The 19371-nt window shown below is 35.5% G+C and overlaps 1 protein-coding gene across 1 annotated transcript in view; it reads left to right on the top strand.

Annotated features, from left to right (window-relative positions):
* Positions 1-19371, top strand: part of kndc1 (kinase non-catalytic C-lobe domain containing 1) — a 214492-nt gene that overhangs the window by 69323 nt on the left and 125798 nt on the right. The window contains exons 4-8 of the mRNA XM_030156898.1: positions 971-1117; positions 8884-9001; positions 9092-9231; positions 11892-12518; positions 19203-19317. Of these exons, the coding sequence (XP_030012758.1) occupies positions 971-1117; positions 8884-9001; positions 9092-9231; positions 11892-12518; positions 19203-19317 (1147 nt within the window). The remainder of the gene's footprint in view (positions 1-970; positions 1118-8883; positions 9002-9091; positions 9232-11891; positions 12519-19202; positions 19318-19371) is intronic.

The raw sequence follows: 19371 nt of genomic DNA, 5'->3' as shown, positions 1-19371 counted from the left end.
ACCATTTCCAAAGTATCCAGTATTTATTTAAGAACACTTTTTGCCAACACAAATGTATTGAATCGTCAGAAAAAGCCCACAGACAAAACACAAACATAATCTGACATAAATGTTACCCACAGTAAGGAAATTTCCTATTTTAGGTATGTTCTTTAAATTTTCAGCTTTTTTAATGTCCCTCTCCTTTTTTAATTTTCGTTTGGCGCTCCCACTTAGCTGCTTTTCCATGTTTGCAATGTTTTGATTCGCGTATGTCGCGTAGTTCTTGACGTCTCACATCCCGCTCAGTGCACGCACGTTGATTTGCGCCACCGCTGATTCACTTTTTGGACTGACCAGTGAGGAGAGGGTCTCAGCTCACAATCACAGACAGCAGGAGCAGAGTTTTTGTGCAATGCAATGGCTCCGGGCAGCGGACAGTTTCATTTATAAGCAAAAGATAACCAGATATTTTTGTTATGCCCGAGCTACCCAGGGCCCTTCAGAGGTCGTGGGCCCCTGGGCGATTGCCCAGTTGCCCATATGGTTAATCCGGGCTTGGTCCTAAGTGAATTCCGCTGTCTTGTACTATGGTGATGAATGTCTTATGTCCACTTATGACATGGAAAGCTGAAAAAAAAAGTTTTTAAATCCCGACATGTATTTTATGAACATGGAGATAAAGTGGGGAGGCTCAGTCAGCAGAACAAATGGTGTCCCACATTGTCCTACACAAACATAGTCTTCGTCCCTCATCTGGTGAGTTGGGATCTGGTCACCCTAGTACTTACCCATGGATGGATCTGAAGTATTTGCTTAGTTAAATCCAGTGAATGTCTCCTGTAAATCAAAACCAAAAATGCTGCAGTGAAATCTTGCACTTTTTTTCTGGTCGGGCAGTGTACAGTTCTGGCCATCTCTGTACTTATTTACAGTTGCAGCTGTTTCCTGATGACGACTCTTTCTTTTTATCTTCCATCCACTCATGCAGGGCCATGTTTACTCTCTGGGCTCCACACTTTCTGCCGCATTGAACTTTGTCATCGAGCCAGAGCTGGAGGCCGAGCTGGGGGAGGAAATCCAGAGGCTACTGGAGCAGATGCAGGAGGAAAAGCCTGAAGACAGGCCGCTCCTGCAGGTACTCAAAACAAGCTAATTACACTCTAGCATTTGGTATAATTTATTCAGTGGAAAGCAGCAGCAGTCACTGTGATAGAGAGAAGTAAAAGACTTCTTTTTTACGTTTTTTTTAAATTGAGAAAACAGGGCAGATCAGTTATAGTCATGAACAAAGTGCTGTTTATATGCAATGGTAAGTTATATAGAATAGAATAGAATAGAACTTTATCAGTCACAAGAACAATGAAAATTTGTTTAGCAGCAAAAACAATAAGTGCAAAAAAGGACTGGATCACACAAAATGCTGAAAAATGTATGAAAGCTACAAGATAAAATATTAATTATATTTTTATATACCACTAACATACTACAAAAACTACTGAAATATCCTCCTGAGACCTAGGAGAGCTAATGTTTTGGCTTTTTTTTTTCATATCTTTATTGAATTTTTAACACTTTATATCTTTTCTAACATGAATTGGTAACAGTGTGTGGGTCTCCCCTGAGCATAAACCCCCAAAAGCACAAGCAATTTGTTTTTCAAATATCAATTTCCATGTATGAGTTTTAATTTTGTATCATATTTGATACATCGGGTCTCAGTGCTCAAATATTATTATTTTTGAACAAACAAAAGCATAATACAACACAAACATGTCTAACAAATTGGTAATTCCTTTGCAAAATTGGCAAAGTTCTCCCTCTTTCCTCATTAATGACAGTCTTGTAGTGTCACTGGAAAGGCCTCTGGTGAATGAATTCCTCCCCCCTGGTGGTTTATCTGTGTATTGCATGTATCTAATTGTATACATCAGGTTTTTCAAGAAAAAAAATCACACTGATCATGTAGAGGGCTTCAAAAGTCATGCATCAAATATGATACATTTGGAGTTATAAGGTTAGGGTGTGTACGTTTACACTAACCTAAACAGAAATGTATGTCATGTAAATGTTTTCAAATAACCAATATGTTCAATTCACATCAATTACAGGTTTTACATAGTTTGTCCATTTTGATCAAATCATAAAAGAAAATTTCCTTTGACCCTTAAAACAAAATGTCAACTTCTCCAGAATGTAAATGTCCTGTACGATATCGATCCATTTTTCACATGCTTTATTTTTGTACTATATTCTTTCATTTATCAGTGACCAAAACAATGAGCAGATACATTTACTGGAATGACACAAGAACAGATTGCATTTGGATACAAGGCAGAATCTGAAATAGAAAGTGCAACGGCTTGGTGTGTGCTTATTAAGGACGGCCACTTTAAAAGTTTTCAAGAATTAAAAGAGGAGTTTGACTAGGCAAATCAAGATCACTTCCGGTACCTACAACTAAGGGACTTTTATACCAAAAAAAATAAAGCACAATATTGATTCTAACAATGAGCTTGTAAAAATGATAATTGGAATATATTCTAAAAAATACAAAATTATATCGTCTCTTTACAAATATTTAATGGGGAAGAGAGGCTGGAACACTTTGGATGTGAAACAGAAATGGGAAAAGGAACTAGGAATATGTGTCTCAGACGAGGAATGGATCAATATGTGGAGAACTCAACAGTCAACCACTTCTTCAAGAATATGGAGGGAACATTGCTGGAAAAATACAATTCGATTTTTCATAACTCCTAAAATTACTGCTAAATATATGTCCAGAGTTCAACCTTGTTGGAGAGAATGTGGGGAAATCAGTGTAAATCATGCACATGTCTTTTGATCATGTCCTAAACTTGCATCATTCCGGGATAATGTGTATTCAACAATTGATAAGATATCGGGTTATGCAATTCCTAAAACATGTTTGGGGATGTATTTTGGATGTATTATTGGTAATAATGTATGAAAAAATGATAGATATTTTTACCTCCGCCAAGGAGGTTATGTTTTTGCCAGGGTTTGTTTGTCTGTCCGTTAGTGTGCAACATAACTCAAAAAGTTATGGACAGATTTTGATGAAATTTTCAGGGTTTGTTGGAAATGGGATAAGGAAGAAATGATTAACTTTTGGGGGTGATCCAGAAGAAATTCTGGATCACTTTGAAATTTTCATTAACATTGTGGTAAATGGGGCCAAAATTTTCGTTTCCCAATATCTCGCTTAATTATTGACCAAAACTCATGAAATTTAAGTCAGGAATTGACAATGGGGTCCTCTATCACATTTCAAAGGCTGATCCGGATCTGATCCAGAAGGCGGATTTTATCTCAATTTATATAAAAAATGGGGGTGCCCTTACTTTTTGGCCTACTGTGACTTTAATATTAAAGGTAGAAATTTCTGACAAGCGCCATCATGTAACTCAGTCAGTTCCGCATCGGGAGTATGCCACCGGATTTCATGTAGCTTTAATACTTAAGGAGCTAGATCCAGAAGAAAACCGCCATTACGAGAAATGTGATTTTCGTGAATAGCTACTGAACTAATAAGGATATAATTATGAATCCAGTTGCTCATGGTATGTTTTCATGGTCAAGGAATCTTAAAATATAGGTAAAATAAATATGGGACTAATATTTATTGTGGAAATCACAATATGGGGGAATTGTGCAAATCTCATGCAATTTGACTCAGGGATTTACAATGGGGTGTTCTATCAAATGGCAAAGACTGATCCGGATCTTTCAAAAAGTTATGGACAGATTTGGATGAAAATTTCAGGAAATATTGATACTGGCACAAGGAACAAATGATTAAATTTTGGTGGTGATCGGGGGGGCGGGGGGGGGGGGGGGGGGGGCACTGATCTGCCTTGGCGGAGGTCTGCGCTCTCAGAGTGCTTTTCTAGTTTAAAATACTATTAGCAGCCTGTAAAAAGGCTATTACCAAAAAAATGGTGCAGATTAGAACCACCTAAAACTATCGACTGGATACAAACTGTGATTGGAATATTTGAGATGGAGATTCTGACCCGTAGACTGAGGACTGAAGAAGAACAGCGTCATGATAAATGGAAGAAATGGACAATTTTCACTTTAGCGTCACACTACTAAAAACAATTGTTAGTCACAAAGGTTTATTATAGTCGATGTATCCCATATGTCTCCCATGTTTGTCTTATTTTGTCATGTACATAAAATAAACAATAAAAATGAAGTTATTAAAAAAAAAGAAATAGAAAGTGCAAGGGGAAGATAAAAATGTTTTGCTACTTAATGCATTTGGAAAGCATCATGGTAAGCTATTATAAGACAGTGGAATAAATGGAGATGTAATTTCAGCTACTTAGGTTGTCATGGTGACGAGACGAAGTAAAGTCTTTAAGGAAGTCACTAAGTCTTAATTTTAATAGCTTTTATTTTTGTTTGTGTGTTTATGTTTGTAATTTTAAATAACACCGGTTCATTAATTACAATACAAAGGAATTCTATATCCCATCTGAACGTACACGTCATTCCTGGAAACAACTCTGCAGCTCATGTTCCATATTTGCTCACTCATCGTGGCTGAAGGAGATGGATGAACAGCTCAGCAGCAGCAGCAGCAGCACCATGTGTGTGGTCAGCCTTAATAATGTCCTTAAACAACATCATAAAACACTACATCATCTGTCCTGTCCTCTAGGAGACGTAATTATGTTCAGAGTAATTACATCTGTTGCATTAATTAAAGTCTATTTTTCTCCCGTGCCTATTAGATGAGGTAATTGGCACTGCAAGTTAACGTTATCATGAGGTGCTATTTTCAACTGATGCTCTTGAGCAGCATCAAGTGGAAAAGATGTGTCAGTGCACATCATAAGCATCTTACACTGGTTCAGATGGAAAATTAAAAAAAAAAAAAGTCCTTTTTATTATCAGATGTGCATGTAAAAGCTTGAAAACATGTAAAATAAAAGTACATCATGTTAAAAAATAAATTGATAGAAATGAACCATTAAAGTATGAACCCTTTTTTATGTGATGTATGGGGGGAAAATATCCAGATTTTATACTGTTTTTCTTGTGATTGTTTTGCGATATTTTTATATATAAATGTTCTTTAACGTGCACACCATGCAACAAGATTAAAAAGTGAAGTAGAGTCTCATAACTGGAAACATAACTGAATAGAGTTCATTTAAGTTTAGTTTATTTGTTCCTTTCATGAAAGTGGACAACAGAATTTATGCATAAATGCAATCAACACCTTCAGTAACAACAAATAAGAACAATAAACCAATAGCAAATAAAACACTTGAATAAAAATACTTTCAAACATTTGACGTGGTTTCAAAAGCCAAGGAGAACATAAACATATATTTGTAATAGAAATTAACCATTAAAGTATGAAGCCTTTTTTATGTGATGTATGGGGGAAAATATCCAGATTTTATACTGTTTTTCTTGTGATTGTTTTGTGATATTTTTATATATAAATGTTATTTAACATGCACAACATGCAACAAGATTAAAAAGTGAAGTAGAGTCTCATAACTGGAAACATAACTGAATAGAGTTCATTTAAGTTTAGTTTATTTGTTCCTTTCATGAACGTGGACAACAGAATTTATGCATAAATGCAATCAACACCTTCAGTAACAACAAATAAGAACAATAAACCAATAGCAAATAAAACACTTGAATAAAAATAATACTTTCAAACATTTGACGTGGTTTCAAAAGCCAAGGAGAACATAAACATATATTTGTAATAGAAATTAACCATTAAAGTATGAAGCCTTTTTTATGTGATGTATGGGGGAAAATATCCAGATTTTATACTGTTTTTCTTGTGATTGTTTTGTGATATTTTTATATATAAATGTTATTTAACATGCACAACATGCAACAAGATTAAAAAGTGAAGTAGAGTCTCATAACTGGAAACATAACTGAACAGAGTTCATTTTAGTGTAGTTTATTTGTTCCTTTCATGAAAGTGGACAACAGAATTTATGCATAAATGCACACTACATTTACAAATCAACACCTCCAATAACAAATGAGAACAATAAACCAATACCAAATAAAACAGTTGAATAAAAATAATATATTCAAACATCTCACATGGTTTCAAAAGCCAAGGAGAACATATACATATATAAACTTATATTTTTAATAGAAATTAACCATTAAAGTATGAACCCTTTTTTATGTGATGTATGGGGGAAAATATCCAGATTTTATGTTTTTTTTTTTTCTTGGGATTGTTTTGCAATATTTTTATATATAAATGTTATTTAACGTGCACACCATCCAACAAGATTAAAAAGTGAAGTAGAGTCACAACGTACTATCTCATAATTTATGCATAAATGCACACTACATTTACAAATCAACACCTCCAATAACAACAAATAAGAACAATAAACCAATAGCAAATAAAACACTTGAATAAAAATACTTTCAAACATTTGACGTGGTTTCAAAGGCCAAGGAGAACATAAACATACATAAACTTATATTTTTAATAGACCTGTACACATCTATCACTGTATAAAACTCTAATTTACACTCTGTACATATTACAATATAAATCCTGTTTATATAAATAATATAAACATAAACATATATTTTAACAGACCGGTTCTTTGTACACATCTACCCAGTTATTCATATTTATCTGAACTATTCTCTACCCATTGTCATTGTCTCTAGTTGAATGTTTGTTTATATTACGTCTGTTTAAGCGTGTTCGTGTTTATGTTGAAATTGTATGTCGCGAGCTAAGAAAAAAAACAAAGCAAATTCCTTGTATGATTCTGATAATGTTGCAAAGAAATAGCAATAAACTAATAGATAATCTATAAATACCTTCAGTTGTTAGGAAATAGACAGTTGACTTTTGATGTGTATTGCATTTTGTGTTTTGTGCAGGTTTAGTCAGAATTTATTTTGATACGTATAAGATTTAAGTTACTTGGTGGAGCTGACATGGGAATTTATGGTCTGTAAAAAGATAGGGTAAGAGGGGAAGTATATAAGCTGAACTTCATCTGGCTCCTTTTCGAATATGTTTTCTTTTTTATATTTTTTTTTCCTTGTTGTATTTGTTTTAAATGTTGATATTTGAAATCAACAATCAATCAATCACTATCATTTTATTTTTTATTTGGTAACATTATGTTGTGCTTTGTACATGTGCATCATTGCCCACTTTTCACAAGTAAAGTTTTCAAATCTAGAAGTGCATTGCAAAGCAGATTTATAAAATACCAAATAATAAAAAAAACCCAAAACAGCAAAGTATAACACGCAAAATGTTCCAAAAAAATACATAGATAAATAAATAAACATGCAGCTGTGATAAATCCGGGGTATGCCCTGTGGTAAAAATATGTTTTAAGAAGAGACATAAAAGACTTAAAAGGAGACTCTGACTCTGATTTCCTCTGTCAGGTTATTTCAGGTTGGTTTCCCTTCAGTTTTCATCCAAAACACTGGAATAGACAGAAGAACACTGCCCCAGGATCTCAGACTGCACACCGATGGGGTTAAAAAATCTACAATATAAGAGCTGCAAAAATAATCAGTAGAATCTAAACATGAATCCTAAAACACATACATACACATACAAACATACGTTTTCTTGAGACGTTTCAGGTTATTCTCATTTTATTGTTGAAGTATAATTTGTTCATGTAAATATTTTCATAATTTAATGTTAGTTTTTGCACTATAACATGGAGAAAATTTTGAAGTTGTCATTATTCATAGGCATAACATGATATTTTTTCCACATTAAACCAAGAAGAAACTTTGGAGTCATTATTACCTCCGCCAAGGAGGTTATGTTTTTGCCAAGGTTTGTTTGTCTGTCTGTTTGTCTGTCCGTTAGTGTGCAACATAACTCAAAAAGTTATGGACAGATTTTGATGAAATTTTCAGGGTTTGTTGGAAATGGGATAAGGAAGAAATGATTAAATTTTGGTGGTGATCGGGGGTCGGGGGGCCCACGGGGGGGCCCATTTCCAACAAACCCTGAAAATTGCATCAAAATCTGTCCATAACTTTTTGAGTTATGTTGCACACTAACAGACAGACAAACAGACAGACAAACAAACAAACAAACCCTGGCAAAAACATAACCTCCTTGGCATGGGGGGGGCCCACAGGGGGGGCCACTGATCAGCCTTGGCGGAGGTCTGCGCTCTCCGAGTGCTTCTAGTTTATAGGTTATTACCTCCGCCAAGGAGGTTGTTTTTGCCAGGGTTTGTTTGTTTGTCTGTCCGTTAGTGTGCAACATAACTCAAAAAGTTATGGACAGATTTGGATGAAATTTTCAGGGTTTGTTGGAAATGGGATAAGGAAGAAATGAATAAATTTTGGTGGTGATTGGGGGTGGGGGGGCCCACGGGGGGGGGGGGGGGGGGGGGGGGCGCAGACCAGAAAATTTCATCAAAATCTGTCCATAACTTTTTGAGTTATGTTGCACACTAACGGACAGACAAACAGACAGACAGACAAACAAACCCTGGCAAAAACATAACCTCCTTGGCGTGGGGGGGCCCACGGGGGGGGCCACTGATCAGCCTTGGCGGAGGTCTGTGCTCTCCGAGTGCTTCTAGTTATGTTATTATTTTACTTGAGATCACAATAGTCTGTGTGTGGAACCTGAACTAAAACTAGTTCAACACTCTTGGTTGAGTATATCTTCAGTGTAATTTTTACACTATCCAAGTTCATCCCGCGGGCCGGATTTCACCCTTTGGTGGGCCGGATTTGGCTCGCAGGCTGCATGTTTGACACCCCTGATTTAAAATGTTCATTTTTTGAGGGAAAATATCGAACACACATGTTAACAGGAGTGGCTGCTGTTCTACATTGTTTGTCTTTATTGTAATTTTCCCGCAGGATATTCTGTCTCTGGCAGAGGGACGCCTCTCGCATACCTCCTCTGCAGCTGTGTGTCGGAAGCTGTCTTCTATCGGACGCCGTGTGCTTTCCATTGAATCAGTTTCAACCTTTCAAGGTCATGTTATCATCTGTGTATCACCGTTTGGTATTTCTGTCTCTGCTGTGATTAGCGGCTGTACTAACTGCTGTCTTTGTAACTCTACAGATGGACAGGAAGGCTCCTGGGAAGCAAGATGGCAGCATCCCAAACCCAGATGTCTGCTGAAAAGACTGAGCTTAGAGGATAATACCAAGGACCTGTGCAGTGACAGTTCTATTAAGACAAATGGTCTGTCTCGCCAGCAGGTATGTGACAAAGGTCTTTGTGTAGCTACAGGGAGATATTTCTTGGAAGCAGCTGCTCTGAAAGGAAATCATTTAATCATTGAATTCCACTTCAGAAACCTGAGACGTTTAGTGAATGCTGCTGTTTTGAATTAACTCTTCAGTCTGTGGTTGAAGGTTGAAAGCATGTTTTGTTCATTCGACTCTTAACACACTTAGTGAAACCATGTGGGTATTTGATTTTTACTTTTTCATTAACCCGTAAAGACCCAAACATCCACTAGCAACCAAAACATCTGCTGATCTAGACTGTTTAATACCTGTCGATTCACTAATCCTATCAATACATGTAAATAATTGGTGTAAAATACAGTTTGTCATCGTTTCACGGTCATGAGATATGACCCATTTGGATGTTCAGATGCTCCGTAGTTACCATGGAAACAGCGTCATCTTCTACAACATTCATTCACCAGTAAAACCCATGGAGTTGGATCAATGACAGTGGATGGACACACTGGGTTTATGTTCAGTTATTGATAGATTTGATCTCAAGTGGGCCGGACCAGTAAAATAATACCATAATAACCTATAAATAATGACAAATTTTTTAATAATGAAAATACTTACTTTTATAAACTATCCAAACAAAGAAGATGTGAATAACCTAAAAAAAACCTGAAATAAGTGCAATTTTAACAATATTATGCCTCAACTTATCATTTATACATGTGCATCACAGACAAAGACACTAAACACTTAGTAACAGGTAGAAAATTGTTAAAAATTGTGCTTAATTTTCTTTATACATTTCGGGTTGTTCATATTTAATAATAATAATAATACATCAGTTTTATATAGCGCTTTTCTAAGTACTCAAAGATGCTTTACAATAAACAACCAAGGGACAAACATACATCCAACGGGTAAACAGGTACAAAGTTAATGCTAAATGGTAATCGAAGAACAAATACAGAGACAAATACTGACAAAAGTAAAACACATAAAAGAAGGTAGGTGAGAGTGGAGGAGGTTGAACGGATAGTCAGTTTTCGAATGATGATCTGAGGAGGTGGGATTTGAGTTGGCTTTTGAAAGAGGTGAGTGTGTCGGAGTTCCGGATGTGAATGGGTAGAGAATTCCAGAGGGTGGGGGCGGCGATGGCAAAAGCCCTGTCACCCAAGGTGCGGAGCTTATTTGTTCAAGTTACTCATATTTTATTGTTACAGGGTAGTTTGTGAATGTAAATATTTTCATAATTTAATGTTATTTTTTGCACTTTGAAGTTGTCATTAATTATAGGCATAATGTAATACTATTTTTTTCACATCAAACCAGGAAGAACATATGGAGTCATTATTTTTTGTAGGTTATTATGCTGTTATTTTACTGGAGATCATATTGGCCTGTATGTGGAATAGACTACAATGACTTCGACTGCCTTGACTGTGGAATTTTTGCACTTTGCAAATTCATCCTACGGGCCGGATTGGAACCTTTGGCATTTGGCCCCCGGGCCACATGTTTGAGACCCCTGATCTACACTGAGGTGTTTAATCATAATATACACACATACATCGGCTAAAATTTGCTTAGAGGTCTTATTTATGTCTTTGTGCATAAGAAATCAATATAAGTGAATCCCCAAAGGAACTTTGTGTTGGTAAATGCAAGTTATGCAAATTTACAGGATTTCAGTTCTGTTCAACATGTTGATGGTCATATGAACTATGTTTTCAGCTCAAAAATGTGCAATTTCATCACAATTAATGCTATATTTCCATGTCACAAATGGCCAAGTTATATTTGAACTGAATTTACTTGAAAAACAAATATTCTATTCTTTTAGATTCCCCAATTTTTCTTACAAGATTCTATCCTACATGTCACATATTTTGTTTTTACAGGTTCAATCTGGAGTATGGTGCTGATCCATCCTGCTTATGTTACGCCAATACATACATTAAGAATGTCACACGTCACTTTTTAAATCAACAGTTTTCTAATAATAAGCATTTTTATAAAGAAATAACAATTCTATATTGTTATTTACTCTTTAGTATGATGATAAACTATACAATAAATAATTCTAATCCAAGTTTTTGCACAGGGATCATTTGTGGAAACGGTGACATGGCTGCTGAGCATCAGTATGATGGGATCTGTAACAACCATGTCACATCCGTCCACTGCCACATTTTATGTTTTTGTGTCAGCTGTTATTGTTTTAGATCCACAATACTAACATTTATGAATAAGAGGAGAATTAGCAATAGTAAGTATATAAGTTTATTACTAATAAAGTACTGGTACTGACCAGAGCATCATGGGTAATGTCACGTCCGTCCATCAGCAAAAATTTTCACATACACGTGCTATTCAAAATCCAATATTTCTGAAAATAGAGCTTCCACTGCCAAATAATATCAGTCTGTGCACAAATGTATTAGCATTATTTCAACACAGTTCATGCATTTCTTACACCTTTTTTTTTTTTGACAAAAACGAACACTCATTTGACCCCCTAAGTAAATTTTAGCTGACATAGATAAGGTATACATTTTACCTTCCATACAGTTAATACTAGTTGCTGAAAAGAAATACCCAATGATGAAAATGTAATTCACTGCAGTAGAATCTGTATTCCTTGACCATATGCTTCACCTTTGACCTTTAACCAGGTGTGCACAGGCTGGGATTCCTCGCTCTGGGCTGAAGATATGGACAGTGGTGATGGACACGCTATGATTCTGACAGATGAGTTCGACTGCCGGTCCTACAACAGCTCCCCAGTGAGGAGGAGGGCCCAGCAGAGACTGACCAGGGTGAGGGGGGCCCTGAACCGGTCCTGCTCCGTCCCGGACTCCAACAACCCCCCCTGCGTTTCCCCCGCGACCCATGGAGACATCAGCATACCTGTATCCGACCTCACAGAGATTGGAGCCGACGAACAACTGAGCAGTACGTCTGTGTGGAGCAACAGACTTCACCGACTGAACCGGGGAGGGTCCTGTGAGTGTTACACCGCCAGCAGCACCGATGACTACATGAACTCAGGACAAACTGCGCAGGAGAAGGAGGATGCAGCGGAGACGTTATGCATCGAAGAAACATATACCGAAGTCTGTCACGAGGATGGGTTTCCAGACTCTACGGAGGACGCAGAATCCACCTGTACGCCCTGTAACGAACTGGAAACAGAACAGGACTCGATGGAGGACCAGGGCTCTTTAAACAACAGCCTCTACATTCCTAATAACCACATGACCAAAAGCATGCTGTGCCTCAACGAAGAATCTCAGGATGAGGTAAGGTAGAGCTGGTTTTAGTGGTCTATGAGCAGGGTGCTTATGCAGGTCTGGAAAGTCTTTAAAGTATGGAATTTTGAAATTGGTTAAAATTTGCTTAGAGGTCTTATTTATGTCTTTGTGCATAAGAAATCAATATACGTGAATCCCCAAAGGAACTTTGTGTTATGCAAATTTACAGGATTTCAGTTCTGTTTATTTTAAATGTTAAAAATCGCTATTGGTTTATAATGGGAAAATTCTAACTTGAAACTATATAACTTGCTAAGCTGTAACTTGAAAACAGTTGAAGATATTGATATAATGACTATTGGCAATAGATAGAAAGTCACATATGAGCTTTCATTTAGTGCCATGAGCTTTGACCTTGACTGACCTTGAAAGGTCAAACAAATGTCAATATCTTTAAATATGCCGTTGAACTATACGACCCTTAGTCCTATTTTTCTCATTTTAATGAGTTGTTAGTTGTCATGGCTGTTTCATGATGATCACTGTAAACATTAGATTAGTTTTGCACTAGAAACACCACATAAATGTAACTGGAGGCTGGTTAACCTCAGTTTAACACACATTCAGAAATAAAAAGAAAAGAAAACAGCATTGATAAAGTGAGAAAAGAGGAAGGAAGAAAGAAAAAAAGACTATTTTGTTGTGGAACATCTTTGGGGTAAGGCCTACCAAGTTTGTTCAAAGAATTGGGAAATATTGATTTTTGAATTTTTTATGAATTTTTGAAATTGTACAAATCCCTATTCGTTTATAATGGGAACATTTCAAAGTGCTATAACTTCAAAACAGTTGAAAATATTGATATAATTACTATTGGATATAGATAGGAAGTCACATATGGACTTTCATTAGGTGCCATGACCTTTGACCTTGGTTGACATTGAAAGGTCAAACCCAAAGTCATCTATGTCCAGATTTTTGGAAACTTTTTCTCCAAAACCATCAGCCAGAATCAATTGAAATTCATAGCAGAGGTTCCTTGGGGCAAGGTCTACCAAGTTTGTTCAAGAAATTGAGAAATATTGATTCTTTTAAATTTTTAATGAGTTTTTTAAATGTTAAAAATCCCTATTGGTTTATAATGGGAAAATTATAACTTGAAACTATATAACTTGCTAAGCTGTAACTTGAAAACAGTTGAAGATATTGATAAAATTACTATTGGCAACAGATAGGAAGTCACATATGAGCTTTCATTTAGTGCCATGAGCTTTGACCTTGACTGACCTTGAAAGGTCAAACGAATGTCAATGTCTTTAAATATGTCGTTGAACTACACGACCCTTAGTCTTATTTTTCTTATTTAAATGAGTTGTTAGTTCTCACAGCTGTTTCATGATGATCACTGTAAACATTAGATTAGTTCTGCACTAGAAACACCACATAAATGTAACTGGAGGCTGGTTAACCTCAGTTTAACAGACATTCAGAAATAAAAAGAAAAGAAAACAGCATTGATAAAGTGAGAAAAGCGGAAGGAAAAAAGAAAGAATGACTTGATATTTTGTTGTGGAACATCTTTGGGGTAAGGTCTACCAAGTTTGTTCAAAGAATTGGGAAATACTGATTTTTGAATTTTTCATGAATTTTTGAAATTGTACAAATCCCCATTGGTTTATAATGGGACACATTTCAAAGTTCTATAGCTTCAAAACACTTCAAAATATTGATGTAATTACTATTGGATATAGTTAGGAAGTCATATATGGGCTTTCATTTGGTGTCATGACCTTTGACCTTGACTGACCTTGAAAGGTCAAACCCAAAGTCATCTATGTCCAGATTTCTGGAAACTTTTTCTCCAAAACCATCAACCAAACCAAATCAATTAAAATTCATAGCAGAGGTTCCTTGGAGCAGGGTCTACCAAATTTGTTCAAGAAATTGAGAAATATTGATTCTTTTTAATTTTTTATGAATTTTTAAAATGTTAAAAATCCCTTTTGGTTTATAATGGGAAAATTCTAACTTGAAACGATATAACTTGCTAAGCTGTAACTGGAAAACAGTTGAAGATATTGATATAATTACTATTGACAATAGATAGAAAGTCACATATGAGCTTTCATTTAGTGCCATGAGCTTTGACCTTGACTGACCTTGAAAAGTCAAACAAATGTCAATTAATATCTTTAACCTCCTAAGACCCACTGTCAACATTTGTGGACAAGAGTTTCACAACTTTATACAAAAAAAGAAAAGAAAACTGTCCACCACAAAGGACATTCCATAAAAATGTTAAAAACTGCATCTGAAAAAACTGTTGCATCATGATGTTTCCAATCTAGGCACTTATTTAATAAAAAACAAAAAAGCTTGTACTTTGCTGACATTTCCTGGGTCTTAGGAGGTTAAATATGCCGTTAAACTACACAACCCTTAGTCTTATTGTTCTTATTTAAATGAGTTGTTAGTTCTCACGGCTGTTTCATGATGATCACTGTAAACATTAGATTAGTTCTGCACTAGAAACACCACATAAATGTAACTGAAGGCCGGTTTAAGCTCAGTGAAATACGTGACTTCTGCCATGACTCTTTTTGGTTTAGAAAGTACAGCACAGCTCCACAGCTGTACCCTCTGTAATTTTTCCAACACCACACTGTCCACTGGCTCTTAGAAATGACCACATATGGTTTCAAATATCAGAAAACAAACCTTTTTCATTTCTATTCAGTTTAGTCATGAGTTTCTGATTTTTCTAGTGGTGGATATGATTTCAGTACCCGGTCGACACTGGAATGATTCTAGTGAAACTTGTTTCTGATATCCATGCACTTTTGTGATTTTCATGTTTTGAAATCGTTTCTGTCAGTAAAACATAATTTACTGTGAATTATACATTCATTCATTCATACATTTATTAAAATTAACTTTTCTCCTTCATACAACAGGTACAATCTTAACCATAAAACTAGGCATGCAAGTATAAAAGAACAAAGTAAAGGTCTTGGGGAGAAAAAACAGTTTTGAAAAAGTCTGGAATTTTTATGTGGATAAAGAGCATGTACCCTGTATGAGAGCACATTTAGGCCCCTTAATGAACAGAAATAGCTGAGTTACCTGCCTACTTCTCTGACTCATAGCTTGAAAGATTTTATCTTGGTTAAGACGGGTAAACAACTGTTTTTTAGTCACTCAGAAAACACTTTCCCTGTTTTTTTCCGGAGCTTTCAGCTACAGCTTTCATTTGCAGACGGTGTTGTCATGGCATTAGCTCCGTAAGCCTCTATCTTAACCTGTGGTAAATAATTCATGACCAGTGAGCAGCAAAAACTCCATGTCACTGATAAACACACTGAGACGTGGTTTGGAAGGCAGTAGGAGTAGTTCTGTGGAGAGAAAATACTAATAGAAAATTTTCCATTTTGATTCTTAACAGCAAACTAAGCTTATTTGAACCTTAACCCATAAAGACCCAAACAACCAAAACCATCTGCTGATGGAAACTGTTAAATACCTGTTGATCCATTAATCCTATTAATACATGTAAATAATTGGTGTAAAATGTAGTTTGTCATCTTTTCATGGTCATCAGATATGACCCATTTGGATGTTCAGTGGCTCTGTAGTTACCGTGGAAATACCGTCATCTGCTACAACATTGATTCACCAGTAAAACCCATGGAGTTGGATCAATGACAGTGGATGAAGACACTGGGTTTATGTTCAGTAAATGACAGATTTTTTATTTTTTTAACAATATATTTATTAACCCTCCGGTATCCTGTCCACCAAGGCCCTTACTAAGCACCAAGTGTGCCTTTTTGGCACACTTGTAGAATAATGCCAAAAAATTTTCATACACTTTGTTTTTAATTATTTTACACTTTTTTTCTATTTCATCAACTTGAGCCATAAATAAAAATACCAAATACTCAATAATTGTCACATTTTTTAACCCTTTAAATGCCGTGTTTGTAATGTAAATAAACCATTTTTTTGGATGCAAAAAACACAAAAAAAGGTTTTTTTTCAATATACCACATAAAAAGTGGATCACATATTTGATTTTTTTCATCCTGGCATATGTCAATGATTAACTCCAACATTGGTTAATTTGCATTATTATTTTTGGCGCTAGGTCAAATGTTCAAAAATACTAGCATCTGTCACCAAGTGTGCCAAAAATGCACACCTATAAATCAAACTATTAAATATTATATGTTAATTTATTTTTCTGCTGTAATTTGATTTTATTTTTGTAAATCAAGGTCAGCCCTAATCATACATATCAAATGGAAGAAATAGTGCGCTTTAGGCACACTTAGGAGACAGATACTAGTCTTGTAATTTTCTTTTGTTTACAATGTGCACATTTTAGTTGGTGGCCAGAATTTTAAAGATCATGCAAAAATGAACAACTTTTGAATTCTAACCTTATTTAAATTGTGAAAAATCATATGAAGTTTTTTAACATGAAGTGCAAAGTGTGCCTAAAAGATACTGGAGGGTTAACACATTTTTTATATATACACACATACACTTGTAAATATAAACACATGTAGACGTGTACCTCACTAACAAAGGCACCTGCAACATTACAAGTGTTACAAGTAAAAACAAAAAACAAGAAACAAACAAAATTACAAATAAACACTACACATACACATCACAAACTTCTCAGTCATAAACATTTGTGCATAATTTAATGCCCTGTTCCAATTACAGGTATTTGAACTCATTAACCCTGTTGTAAGGTTTACACAACTGAATATTTATTCCTCCTCATTGTCATTTGCTAAATCAACACTTTTAACAAATATCTTAAAAGGTTCCCCTATCTTTTCAAACGTATCCTGCCTTCCTTTTCGTATGTATGTCACTCTCTCCAAAGGAAGTTAATGATAGATTTAATAGAAAAAGTCACATTTTCTTCATTTTTCTCTGTTCTGGTGTTATGACAATCAACTTCAATCTGAGCTTTTATGAACATTTATACGATCAGTGATCAAATATGGGAAAATACCTGATTTTCATTGAAAAACTCAAAATACAGAGGATAATACTGTATTATAATAAATGCTGATAAATCACTTAAGAAAGGTTAAATACAGAGAAAAACGAATTTGGGAACTGCCACAGAAGTAGCACTGGGTCTTTATGGGATATATGTACGTTTTTGGAGTCTTTATAATGCCTGAAGATGGTAAATATAGGTGTTTGTATTGAGAAATGGCATTGCATTCTATGCCACTTTATTATTTCCATTGTTTTTGATCAGCACTTAAATGCAACATGCATTTGTGTATTTTTGTGGATCAAAGACTATGAAAAGAGTCTCAAAATTCTGCACAAAAATTGAAACCAATCTGTGCAAGTAAGGCAGACTGTGCATAAAATCTATAAATAAATGTACACAACACAATAAGTGATCAGATCTGTGAAGAGGAAGGTAGAAATGTAAACAGAATAAAATATTATTTATTTATTATGAGTTCCCACATATCAGTGTATACATTTGTACATATTTTTCATTTCTAGATCATGAAAAAAGGCTTTTGTGATATTCTTAGACTGTTTTCTCTTCACATCGCTTGAGTTAAGTTTATCTCTCCCAGTTTCTAAATTTAAGAATAAAACCACCAACCACTTTAATATTTATTTATAGCAAGCTACTGAGTCAAGATGATTAAAGCATCCTTTAATAAATAAAACTAGCTTCTAATACTTATGTCAGTTTAATTTATTTCCACTTTACAAACAGCAAAATTCTGAAAATATAAAATATTAGCACAATGTACAGGAGTAGGTAGAAGCCAGAATTGCTTATGCAAATATCTCCCCCATAAAAATGGAACAATTAGAAAAAAGTCACAGAAATGAATCACAGTAGTGGCATCAGTGGAATATATTAAAGGGTGGGAAAAAGCAAATAACAATTGCAGATTACATAGAATTTATGCTGAAATGTTCTATTACATACGAGCCACCATAAACAAGTAGTTCTTCTTCTTCTTCTTCTTCTTCTCCTTCTTCTCCTTCTTCTTCTTCTTCTGTAGATATGGTGCAAGGAGACGGTGGTTGATATTTTCATGAATATTCATTTTGCAGTGTAGAAGAGGAATGTCCTTACAGTGTCTTGTGGAATAATTGTGAATGTCTGAATAAAACTCAAAGAAGTTGGTGCGGAAGTGAATAATTTTCAATGGTTCGGGTCTCAAATTCCATCGAAATGTCCAAAAATTACCACCAGGATAGACATTTGGAAATGGAACTTAATATAAATATAATAATATAATATAAACTTAATATAAATACTGAAAAACATTAACCTAGTCCCTCTGTAAATATAAACGGCTGATTTGAAGGTCCATTATCATCAGTTTAAAGAAATGTTTGACATGCTCAGTAGAATCTTAGGGCGTGTGTCACATTAGTTTTGCAGAACTATACGAGTGTGAATTTTCTTGGTTGTGTCACATTTCCAGAATAAAGTCTGTTTCGTAAACATCTGAGTGATCATCACATATGCACTGAGCTGGAACAAGCCTAAGTTATTTTACAGAAGTGGATGAGTGAAGTGGAGGAACATTCAAAAATAGATTTAGAAAATGTCAGGTTAAGGATTACTTCAGCTCCAGTTAATTGGGCCGACCGAGGGCCGGGACGGAGCTCCACCGTCTGCTCCTCATTCCCTTTTAATCTGCCTCTTCGTATTTTCTTTCCTAGTGGATCTCTCTAACGGAGTTGCTCACTCGCTGTGGACGGAGGCTGACGGTTAATGAGCTGTGGGCGCTGTGTTACACCTGCCTGTCCTCGCTGCAGACCTACATCGACTTTCCAGGTGAGTTTACAGACTCGTGCTTTCACTGCACTAGTGGGTTCCTTTACGTCAGGG

This window comes from Sphaeramia orbicularis, chromosome 15, assembly GCF_902148855.1.
Source record: "Sphaeramia orbicularis chromosome 15, fSphaOr1.1, whole genome shotgun sequence".
Classification (NCBI taxonomy): Eukaryota; Metazoa; Chordata; class Actinopteri; order Kurtiformes; family Apogonidae; genus Sphaeramia; species Sphaeramia orbicularis.
Note: the sequence above shows the minus strand (reverse complement) of the source record. Positions and strands in the feature narration are given on the sequence as shown.